The sequence below is a fragment of the Sciurus carolinensis genome, chromosome 2, assembly GCF_902686445.1.
Source record: "Sciurus carolinensis chromosome 2, mSciCar1.2, whole genome shotgun sequence".
NCBI classification, from domain to species: domain Eukaryota; kingdom Metazoa; phylum Chordata; class Mammalia; order Rodentia; family Sciuridae; genus Sciurus; species Sciurus carolinensis.
In genome coordinates, this window is record NC_062214.1 from 91415930 (window position 1) to 91428364 (window position 12435).

Below are 12435 nucleotides of genomic sequence, written 5' to 3' on the forward strand. Positions count from 1 at the left end.
TCTATTTGCTTTAAGAAACCTCAAGAAATTCTCTGTACCAAAATGTTTCTGAACATAGATATAAAGTAGGCTTTATGAATACTAAAGAACTTTTTGAAAAAATCTCAGATCTGATCAGTTATAAAAACAAACTATACAGCCATGTTTTAAAAGAGGCAAAACCCAACAGATCCTGAAGGAAAGACTACTCCAAAGAAGGAGAAACATGGGAAATGAGTAGTACCAAATGATATTTTTATTGTTCACTGAAAAATACAGGTCTGGGAAGAGTCTATTGCATTGTACATGGGATGCAAGGTCTGATGTTGCAACTATGTAGGACATAAGGTATAACTTTCATAAAATGTTACATACTTTACATAGAGATAGTCCCCACCTCTTCTAAATACTAAAATTTACTAGAAGTAAAATCTGTTATTAAATGAGAATATAAGCATTTGTAATCATAAGCAAAATGCTCTAAGCAAAGCACTTCAAAGTATTTTTTTTTTTTTTTTTGGTGACATCTACCTTGTCTACCTGGGGTTAGGAATGGTGGGTCCTAGAAAAAAACTTACTAAAAGCCAAAATCCTCAAGGAGTTCTTCCCAAGAAGCAGGCTGCTGATACCTAGACAGGTTGCTAGCCTGGCTAGTGGCAAAGCTTCAGTGTCACCCTGGGGGCCACACTGACTACTAAAACCTGTTTTGGGACTGGGCTGAAGTGACTGGAAGGAATCTTCTGTCACAATTGCTTACATTGCATCCATTCTACAGATAAGAACACTTAGCATTTCTGATGTGAATCTGCCACTCTCAGCAATCACTGGAATGTGCTTCAAAAGAAAATTATTAACACTGGGAACAGAAGTCATTTTCTATGCAGTCTGCAGATGATAATCAGTACATCCTTTCTGCCATGTTTCCAAGAAGCTCAAAAAGGCCACTGCTACTATAATGCCTAGGCCAGGATCCAGGCAACTAGACATCTCCAGTTATGATTACTCAAATTTAAAAATACAGCTTATATTAGAGAGCAACAGAATCAGTATCTATTAATTACATGGAAATATATTTAAGCACTGTAACAATATTCAAAATCTCAAGGTCAAAGGTAACTGTCCACATTTTCCTCCAAACAGAAAAATCCTGCATGCAGGAGAGCATGCAGCACTAATACCAACTCCTCTCCAGTTATTACCAGGACTCAGAAAGATCCTTATGGATGATGAATGCAAAAAAAAAAAAAAAAAGGTATTTCAATACATACACAGCAACAGAGGAAGACTACACCCTTCCTCTGGGCTTCCTTGGCAGACTGCAAAGCAGCCTGTTTGAAACAAATGCCTGAACTGATTGTGGCAATATTCACATTCTAAGAGAAATCAGGATTACATCATTCCCTTATTCATAGGTAACCAAGGATTATTAAATAATTTCCTGAACTAAGACAACAGCTGACCATAAAAATCTTGAGTTTTTATTAAATGAGATTATATGATATCCCAGTTTCTTAATATTAAGCTACTGGTGTACAGAGAACTTGATCTGAGCTCAAACACGAATAATATTAAAATTCTCAGATTTAGAGATAGGCAAATATATTATCAGAGTATCCCCTTAAGAGATTTATAATTCAGTTGGTCGGGAATGTAGTTCAGTAGTAGAGCACTTGCCTAGCATGCATGAGGCCATGGGTTCAGTGCCAGTACCACAAGAGAAAGAATATAGGGGAGGGAGGGAGACAAAGAGGGCCAGAGACTGACTTGCAAGTCGACAGTAATAACCATTGTATATTTTCTTATTCTATTCACCAAAGAATACCACGTTGTGCTAAGAATAAATCCCAGTTCTATGGGCATATTATTCCCCTTAACTCGGCACAGTAAAATTTGTTGTTCAGTTTCTATGTCCTTGTTTCTTCTAGTCCAAGGAAAATCTTGTATAAAGCTGGAAAAAAACCTGTGAACTCCAGCAGAAACAATAGTATTAGTGCTGTAGTAACCTTTAGGGGAATAATTATAATTGCTTATCAGACCGGATAGAAGCTCCACTCCTTTTGCATCTCTAGATTGAGATATTCTAGTATTTTAAACATGGTGAGGTTTCATTATAAAGGTCTAGTCCATGAGTTAGGTTCTAGTCTCTGGAATGATATACAGTTAGCTCAAAATGCTGAGTGCACTTCTTTTTCAAACATGCTCATTTCCCATCATGGTACTGTCACATTCATTCAGCTGGCATGTCATATTGAACTCTTTCATGGCTATTTTTTTGGGGGAACCTTCTACTGCACATACAGGATTCACAGAGGTATCCCTTTAATGTATAATTTCCATTTCACACTATCAGCTCCCCAAAAACATCAACTGGGAACAATTTCTAGTTAGTAAAGTCATAATTCACTAGCATTGCCTCTTTATAAAGGAAATCAAATAGTGTTATTTAGAAGCTGAACAAACACCTTGGATATTCTTCTAAAGAGAATGCTGTATCCTGCTACCAAAACCGAGAAATACATAATAAATCTAAAGATTATATGGATATATAAAAATCTGGCAGCTTAAAATACATTTTTACAATTTTACACTATACCATTTTGGGTAAAAGACCTGTTTAGTATTGTTAATGACAACCTTGCCTAGGGAACCTGCCTAGATGCTGGCTGGCTAGATTCAACTGAGAACAGTAATGGGAACAAATAAAAGGTGTCAACATCATCCTTTTGGCTTACTTTGAGTTTTTGGTCACACTTCCACCAGTTTCAGTAAAGCCTGTCCCAGGGCACATCATTCAGTTCCCTGTCCAGCTGCTCAGGGATAAAACACCTTCACCTCAATTAAACCAGCACCTGGCACGTAGATAGTACACACTGCAGCTTTAAACTGAGTAAAGACTCAAAGACTTTGCACAGTTCTTGATTTTGTACTTTCCTAAGGAAATCAGAAATTAATCTTAAACTGAATTTATACTAAAAACATAATGTAATGCCTCAAAAAAGCAAAACCTAAAATGGAAAAATTTCAGGAGAATATACCTTATTAATCAAATCTTACTTTGACTGAATTATCATAGTTAGTATAATTTATTATTGCATTGAGAAGCACAGTCTACTATGTTTTTCTAAGATGATACTAGTGAAATACATGTGAACAGTTCACAGAGGTGATAGCCCTTTAGCCTTTTGTGACTTCATAACATAAAAAGATAAAGGCTAACTAGAATTTGACATTCAGAAATTTACTTGCTTAGCTTAAGCACAAGTTGAATCAGGAGACAGTTAAATACCAGAATCACATTTACTTAGGATATTAAGAAGTTCCCATCTGGATCCCAGTGGTTCTCAGCCTTGCTGCACATCACAATTACTCGGAAGTTTTCGAAAATTACCAAACGCTCAGGACAATCAAATCTGGAGTGAAGAACCCTGAATCAGTATTCCTTTACTTATGTTTCCCAGGTGACTCTTAACATGCAGCCAGCACGGAGACCACTGAGGCATCCTTTTCAGAGATCTGTTTCTTGAAAGCCAAGCAAATGGAATTCCTATCTAGACAGTTTTTCCAAAATTCCATCAGAAAAAGGGATATTTTTCTTTTCTTTTTTTCTTTTTTTTTTTTTTTAGAAAAAGGCACTGCTGTGCTTCCTCTAATGACACAGCCTGTTGTTGGTAGGTATTGACTGTCAGAGGTTATCTGGAGCGTTGGTGGTAAAGAAGAAAGTCCTTGTCTTGGCAGAGCAGGCAGAGTTTCAGGCTTCGGCAACTGCCTCCCGCAACAAAAAATGCCCAGATGCCCATGAGCACCATAATTATATATGCTGACACCAGATTTATTCCATAGTGAGGACTTAGGAAGGTCTGCAAAGGAAAAATAAATCAACTTGAGTAATAAGTTTATTAAATATGTATAATAACCAAAGATAGGAAACTATGGAATATTCTCAATAGCTGGACTGTGTTTCACCAAACATATGATACCTATCATATGTTAAGGACCCACAAAAGCATCCAGAACCAACCTAATAATGAGACACTTGTCTAGAGATCCTGTGCTTTGCTGGCTTCAACTGGCAACCCTGGAAGACAGTCATTTGCCAAAAACTAATGGAATACTCAATAGAAGATATATATTATAACCTAGCCCTGGTTTGCATCCATTTCTGTGTTGTTTATTAGAATTTTCAAGAAAGAGATGCAAGTTCAGATTAGTATGAATCCTTAGTATTTGAGGAAATGTGGGAATTAATTCTCTTTTACAGCTGGACAATTGCTATTGTACAAAAGTTTATTAATTTAAAAAATACTGATGGGGGTGTAGCTCACTGATAAAGTGCTTAGTATGCACAAGGTCATGGGTTCAATCTCTAGCACCAAAACCACCATCACCACAACAAAAACCACTCATAAAGTGCCAAAAGGCACTGTGTCATGCATTAATGAAGACCAGAGTCTCCATGCTAATGGAGCTTATGGACTAGTAAGGGAGGCAGGTAATGAATAAAGAAAGAAATTAATTACAAGACAATAATTATAATTGTGATGATGCTAGGGCATGTAGGAACAAGCTTATATACTTAGGGTGGCCAAGGAAGGTCCTAAGAAAATGGCATTTAAACAAAGACACAGGAGGAAGAGTGAGACAACCCTCTGTAGGCCACAGGAGGCATGAGAGAAGGGGGCAAAGAGCTGGATACCACTGATGACCTGAGAAAAGTCAGTATTAATGATGGTTAGGAATGCAGGACCAGCAGATGAGGTCAGAGAGGAAGGCAGTTGTCAGCTATGCAATGTCGTTGGTAAGAATTAATTTTATCCTCAATGCAATGGAGGGTCATAAAGGGTAAAATGATTTAGGTTGGGGTCCTGAATGACTTTAGATTTTTTTAAATTGAGGAGAATGAGTTAAAGGAGGCTGTAGTGAAAGAGACTAGTTAGGAAGATACTGAATGGATGAGGAAAGTACAGGATGGTGACTTAAGACCAGGATGGTGGTAATGGAGATGGAGAGTAGATGATATGAACTGACAGAAGTTGCTAATGGATTAAATGTGAGGGGGAGGGAGAAGCCAAGACTGACTCTCATATTTCTGGACTTAGGTAAATGGTGGTGACATTTAATTAAATGACAAAGACCTGAGGAAGAACAATTTTGAGAGTTGGGGAAATGCTAAGCTTGGAAAGATGGATGGGAATAAAGTCCAAACAGGACACATTAAGAGCAACATCCCATGAAATTTTCAAAGACAAATGTCAGATAAGTGGTTGGATATATGAATATGAGGCTCAGAGAGATCTAGGCTAGAAAAAAAATGTAGACGCATAGCCTACAGAAGGAACTTAGCCACAGCCATGATCATAATGATGCAGGGAGCTATGGTCTCTATGCAGAGACGGGACGAGACAGGGCTTCAAGACTGTGCCCTGAGATAGTGCAACATTTCTAAATTATTTGTAAGAACAGGAGCCAGTGAAGGGGCCTGATAAAGGGTAAACCGTGAGGTAAGAAAAAGTCAGGACTGTGTGGTAGAGCAGAAGTGAAAGAGGGAATGAGGGGGTGGTCAGCACTTTTAAAGGCTGATGAGATGAGTAAAGAACAATGTTCAAAATGAGGGTCCCTTTCGACCTTGACAAGTACAATTTTAAAAGGATGGTTGAGCAGAAGCCACAAGGAGTAGGAAGTCTGAGTAATGGAGACAGAATTTGTGGAGATTACTCTGAAGTTTTGTTGTGATGAGAAACAAAGAGGGAAAAGGCAGCACTGAAGAGTTTTATTTGACACGCCTGCGTGCTGATGAAGAGAGGGAAAGGCAGGCCGTGGAGAACAGGTGCACAACCCAGGGAAGAAGGCCCTCCAGCAGGGGAGAGTGGAGAAGGGCTGGAGCCCAAGTGGAGGGACTGGCCTTTGATGGAAGGTGGGAGGGAACTTTCTCTGCAGGATCAGGGGTGGACTGGGGGTGTGGGTTCTCATCTAGTCCCACCACTTACACTTAATGAAGGAAAGGGTCTAACTCAGTTTGTTACCAAACACCTTTAACACAAGTGTTCTAAGTGTCTCTGAGGTGCCTCCATGTCCTCACCTGCACATTCCCTTGGCTAAAGTACTGATCTTCTCAGCTGTGCCCAGGGAAATGGGCTAATTTTGCAGGCAGCACCTTAAGCAAAAAGAATACTTTTCTCAAGAGGCATCTGTGGGCATGGCAGGCATTAAGCATTTCTGGATTATTTTTTCAGAATAATTTTATACTCAAGTCCCATGATTTATTTTATACTGTGGAAGGCTAAACTTTTTTTGCCCTTTTTTTTATAGTTTATTTCTTTGAAAAACATTTTTTCTCTTTTAAAGAATTGCAAAAGAAATACATGATTGTTGTAGAAAATTAGAATATACAAATGAGAAAAATAAACAAATTTTTAAAACTTGAAATTCAGCATGGTTAATGTTTTATTAAACAGAACACAAAAAGTGAAACCATAAAAAAGATTGATCAAGTTGGGTGTGGTGGCACACACCTACAATCCCAGTAGTTTGGAAGGCTGAGCAGGAAGATTGCAAGTTGGAGGCCAGCCTCAGCAACTTGAAAAATCAATATAAAAAATAAAATAAAAAATAAAAAATAAAAAAATAAAAATAAAAAATCAAAAGGACTGGGAATGTAGCTCTTGGTAGAGTGCTTACCTGGCAGCATGTATGAGACTCTAGGTTCAATCCTCAGTACCACAAAAGAAAAAAAAAAAAAGTAAAGACAAACAATACCATAAAAGTTATTTGCAATACATACACCTAATAAAGGATTTTCTAATAGAAAGTATAAGGAAATCCTAAAGATAAAAAAAAAGATAAATGATTCAAAAGGCAAAAGATCTGAACAAGCACTTCACAAATGGATTATCCAAAATGAAATGTTCAACCTCCTTAATCATCAGGGAAAAGCAAATTAAAAGTTTAATGTGATACCACTGCAATCCAAGCAGAATGAAAGTCATACCAAATGTTGGTGAGCAGGTGGAAGAACAGACACCTATAAATTTGTGATTGTATGCTTCCTGTTTATATGAAATACCAAAAGGCAGAGCCTGACTGTGGTGGTGTAAGCCAGGATTACGGGTAACCTTAGTGGCGGGCAGTGATTGAAGGCATCAGAGGCTCCTGGGAGCTCATAAGCTTTTGATTTTAATCTAGGTATAAGTTACACAGCTATGTACACTGTGAAAATTCACCAAGATGTATTCTTCTGATTTGTGTGCTATTATAAAATAATATATATGTTATAAAATATAAACTTTATATATTATAATATGTATTGTATTGCTTAATATATAGTATATATATATATGTATTATTTTAGTGAAACAATTACTTAAATGGTCTTTCTCTGAAATCTGCCATTCAGAGATAACTATTGTTAACATTTTGATAAATAAACATTCAAACTTCCTGAGTTCTTTTTAAAACTATTAAATAGGATAACATCCACCATTCAATATTCAATCAACATTTATTGCTCAACTATGAGCCAAGGATTGATAAAAAGATTGACAAAGATCCCAATCTTGATGATCAAACTCTAGTCAAAGAAAGATGTAAAAACTGCATTAAATAAAATAATTCCACCCAAGAATAAATGTTATAAAAGAGCAGTGAATAAGGTTCAGCGATAGTGCCAAGTCTGGAATATGCAGCTTTTCCAGAAGGGCTTTACAAAGAATGATCTAGGTTAGGGAGAAGACAAAGCACTGCTGATAAACAGCAGGGACAAAGACATGCCTGTTGCAGAGCCACACCAGATCAGTTTAGATGGAGTATATGATGTGAACTGTGGACAGCAGCAGGAGATTAAGTTTTGCAGCAGCAAGACTGATAAGAAGCTTAGATCAAACAAAGAAGTCCAGGTTTATTCCACAGGCTTCTGCTACAGATGATCACTCTCTATGCTTGCCTTCTAGGACATGTGGCTCTCTGGGGTTTCCTGGACTTCATCCTACCTCACTGTCCTTCTTAGTTTTCTTTGTTGGCTCCTCCTCTTTTCCCCAACCACAATGCTGGGACATCATGGGGCTCAGTCCTTGAGTATCTTCTCTTATCTGTTTATTCCTACTCCTTGTAACCATCTTTCCTAACCTGTTCTCTCTCCAGACTTTCACATTCAACTGCTCACCTTGGATGTCTAATAGGTAATTCCAAAATAATGTTCCCAAAACAGAATTCCTGACTTCCTCTCTCAAACTCCCCCAACTCAGCTGATGGCAGCTTCATCCCTTCTGCTCTCTAGGCCCAAAACCTTGGAGACAACCTTGGCTCCTCCTCTTCCTCCCACATGCTTCACCCACTCTATCAGGAAATATTGCTGGCTGTACGTTCAAAAATATGTCCCGAATCTGACCATTTCTCATTTCTCCACTCTTGTCTCACCTGTCAATGTCACTGCTCATTCTGCCCTGGCCACCCTGGCTTCCACAAACATGCCAGGCATGTCCTTTTTGGGCCTAGGACCTTGGCACTGGCTGTTCAGTCCCAGATTCTCTCTCTCCAGTCACATGACCAAATCCCTCACCTCTACTTTGCTTTTTTCCCCTTAAATGTCTCCTTCACTATAAAGCATACTCTGACCACCTAATGAAGAAATGTGACACCACCTCATACTCTGGATCTCTTTTCTTTGTTCTACTTTTCCTTTTGTAAACTTCACCAATTACCTTCTAACACACTATATGTGTTTCTTATTTATTATGTCTATTGTTTATTGCCTGTCTCTGCCCACCGGATTGTTTACCTGGAACAGTGCCTGCAACATAGAAGATACTCAGTATTTTTTGAAAGAACAAATGAGTCAACTGGATTCATAAGAGCATTTGCTTTATCATGTAACTTCCCTTCTGATTACAAAAGTGTTAGGTTATAGAAATGTGGAACATGACAAAAACCATAAAGAATAATAATCCCAACACCCAAAGATAGATATTGTTAATATTTTAATGTATTCTGTTTCTTATCTTTCTTCCCCACAAAGATTTGTCTTTATTAAGTTATCATCATATCGAGGGTAACTTTAGTATCCTGCAGCACTGGAAGGTTTTAGGTGTATGGGGGGGTATGATTGCATTGTAGATGGATCCAAGGGCAAGAAGCCCAGTGTAAGAAAAACTGATATAAATTGTAGGTGGATGGAGAGGAGAGAAACAGGAGGCAAGCACTATCAGGAGGAACCTGTGACACTTAGGCTGACAGGTAAAAAGGGTCTGGTCAGGCAGTGGCAGGGGTCACACTGATAATAATGACAAGTTGCAATGAAAGTGAGACCCAAAGCATTACACAGTATCTTAAAAATAGATCAAGTTTTTTTTTAACTTCACTTTGAAAACTGACACTACTATAATGCCAATGAAAGAAGTGAAGTCAATACTCTCATTATTGATCAGAATGTGTAAAAATGGTATAACCCTTATGGAGAGTATTTTAGCAATTTTTCTCAAGTACTTAAAAAATCTTCATGTGATTTGACTGTATAGTTCCATACCCTGGAATCTAAACTATGGAAAAAGTTTTATGTAGACAGATGATCAAGACAGCCTCATGATACCCAGAGAAATAGAAATTATTAACCAAACAAATTACAATAATTTTTGCATAATGATGTAAAGCTATTAAAATTTGCATTTTAAAGGATTTGTAATCAGATGGAAATTGCTCCAGATGTGCTTCATAATATAAGTATAAAGCAAGATTATATCAGGTTTGACTATACCCATTGAATAGAAGACACATGGAAAAAATCTTTAGTGAAATTCACCAAAAAAATAATAGTGGTTCTTTCTGGAGTAAAACTTAAGAGATTCATTCATTCACTTAAATTAATTTTTTAACTTTCCAAATTTTCCCATGAGTATGTACTTCATTTGGAGTGAACTCTACCATTTTAGATATATGGACTTGGGTTCTAAACAATGGTGTGAGTCAGTGGCAACACTCACCTGGGTGGATACCAGAAGATGGGTCAGGAGAACTACAAGAAGAATGTACCACTTTTTCTTCTCACAAGCATCAAAAAATATAATACCCCAGAATACGTGCAGCAATATGATAACCAGCGTCATGAAAGCTGAAAGACAGTCAACCATTAGTGCGCAGTCCTATAGAGACCAAAGGCTGCTGAACATCATCATTTCATCGTGCATGGGAATGCAATGAGAGTATTGTGAGGTCTAACCAGCTTTTCTCCAGTTAGCATTCAGCTCTACTTAAGACAGACCTTTCTCAATTAAAAGTAGTACCTTCTGTTGAAACAAATCTTCCATTACTAAGGTAGAATTTCTCTTTAGAAGTTTTCTAAAAAGACCAATGGGAGAATAAAATAATATTAAAGTTATAATTATCTAAGATTCTTCTTAAGTAACTGGCACAGAATTTGATCAGTGCCACAGATTTTTCTGTGTTCCAGAACACACATGGCTTTTGTGTGTGTTATATATATCCTATGTCCTGGATAACAGTCTTTTTTTAAAAGTGGGAAGAGTTAACATATTCTGGAAGTTTTAGCATTAAAAAAAGTTATATAAATTTTCTATCTGGTCACATAATAAAGAGACCATTAGTACACACCAGATGGAAAAAATCCAAGTCTGGCTATTCTCTTTCACACTGCTGGTAAAAAATTTAGCATTACCAATAAAGTGAAAACTTTTAATTCTGTATTTCAACTCCAGCAATTCCAAGCTAGATCTATACTCTGAAGCATTTAGTTCTCAACCAATAGATCATCAGAACTGAAAACGTATTCGAAATGCAAACTACTGGAATCTACCACACACCTAAATTAGAAACAATGGTGTTGGGAGCCCATCAATTCCAGTTTAAATAGCCTTTCAGTAATTCTGATACATGGTCAAATTTGAGAACTACTGCTCTAAAGAAATTCTTACAAATGTGTAAAGAAGATATACACCAGAATATTTATACTAGCACTGTATGTAATAATAAAAAAACGTTCATTACTTGAATGATGTATTCACACAATGGACTACTATATATGATCTAAATATAAATTATCTCAAGAATATAATGTTGAATGAAAAAAATGTGTAAAATGCATAGCTTCATTTACATGAAGAAAAACATGCAAGACAATATTAAAAAGACAATTCAAAATCAGAAGAAAGCAAGCTATTAAATTTGGTGTAACAGTGTCATCATTTCAGTACATGATGGTGAATATCTTAAGTAGGAGCAAAGCAGTAGCTTTTAAAACTTTAAGGCTATGGAAGTCTAAACTAAAATGACATATTTTAATTTCAGTGATGATTCTGGAAAGAGAAATTTCCCTGGAGATAGATCCTGTCATAGTGTTGAGTTGAGGCCACTGACAATGTCTAGGAGTAAAGGTTTAAAGTTTCTTACATCAGAATGGTGCAAAAGCAAACACTGATTTTTAAATTATTATTATAAAGTACTCATGCTTTAAGTTTCCTAAAACCTAGATGGCATGAATATTGGAACCAGCCAAGTACCCTCTTATGGTCAAGTCCTAGAGCTCAGCTACTTGGGAAATGATTTCAGGATGTACTATCAATCTGTTCCATAGAGCATTATTCTGTATGCTGCAGGCAAGTATCTTCAAGACATCATTAGCCCTGAACTTGCTTCCAAATTTTAAATCTGTATTTCTTATTCCTTCTTGCTAAAAAGTCTTTGATGGGTTGACATTGTCTCCAAAGTCCAGTATGGACAGACATCTCAGACTACAATTCAAGACCCTGTACAATCTGGACTCAAATTCTGACAACATATCCTCTACTAATGCATCTTTAAATATATCCTTAAAGCAGAAAACCAGAACTCTTCTTTTCTCCAATCATACTCTGTGATATTTTTTTTTTAACAGTTATCCTCTTGACTGCATACTCTACCCCTCACTAAAACCCTTCCCCATTTCACCACACCCAAATCTTACTTTTATTTAAGATCCAGCTCAAATATAACCTCTTCAGTGGATTCTTCCCTGATACATACACTTCACCTTTTTTTTTTTTAATTGGGAATTGAACTCAACATTGCTTTACCACTGAGCTACATCCTCAGTCCTTTTAACTGTTTTTAAAAAAGTTTTGAGACAGGATCTTGTTAAATTGCCCAGGGTGGCTTTGAACTTGCAATCCTCCTGCCTCAAGTTGCTAGCATTACAGGTGTGTGCCACAGTGCCTGGCTTCCACTTTTTATCTGTACTCTACATGTATTTACTGAACACCTAGCCAGTCTGGCCTGAAGATTATACATGGATCTTTGGAGTTAGACAATCCTGAGTTAAAATCATGCCAGCTCCACTGTGCCCCTTTGAACAAGTTATTTAACTTCTCTGAGTTTCCATTTCCTTCATTTCTAAAGTGGGGATAATACCTCATAGAAAGGACAGTGCTTGGTAAACCACAGTTTTTCAATAAATGGTGGCTACTCTGTGCTATGATT

The 12435-nt window shown here is 37.1% G+C and overlaps 1 protein-coding gene across 3 annotated transcripts in view; it reads right to left on the reverse strand.

Moving 5' to 3' along the window:
• Nucleotides 1–223: 223 nt before the first annotated feature.
• Aph1b (aph-1 homolog B, gamma-secretase subunit) overlaps nt 224–12435 on the reverse strand; it is a 29110-nt gene continuing 16898 nt past the window's right edge. For 2 of the 3 annotated variants that reach the window (XM_047541638.1, XM_047541639.1), the window contains 3 exons: nt 9948–10075; nt 6655–6688; nt 224–3836 (listed from right to left, as the gene is read on the reverse strand). In XM_047541638.1, the coding sequence (XP_047397594.1) occupies nt 3445–3836; nt 6655–6688; nt 9948–10075 (554 nt within the window). In that variant the 3' untranslated portion in view covers nt 224–3444. The remainder of the gene's footprint in view (nt 3837–6654; nt 6689–9947; nt 10076–12435) is intronic. The other variant, XM_047541640.1, reaches the window with a different exon arrangement.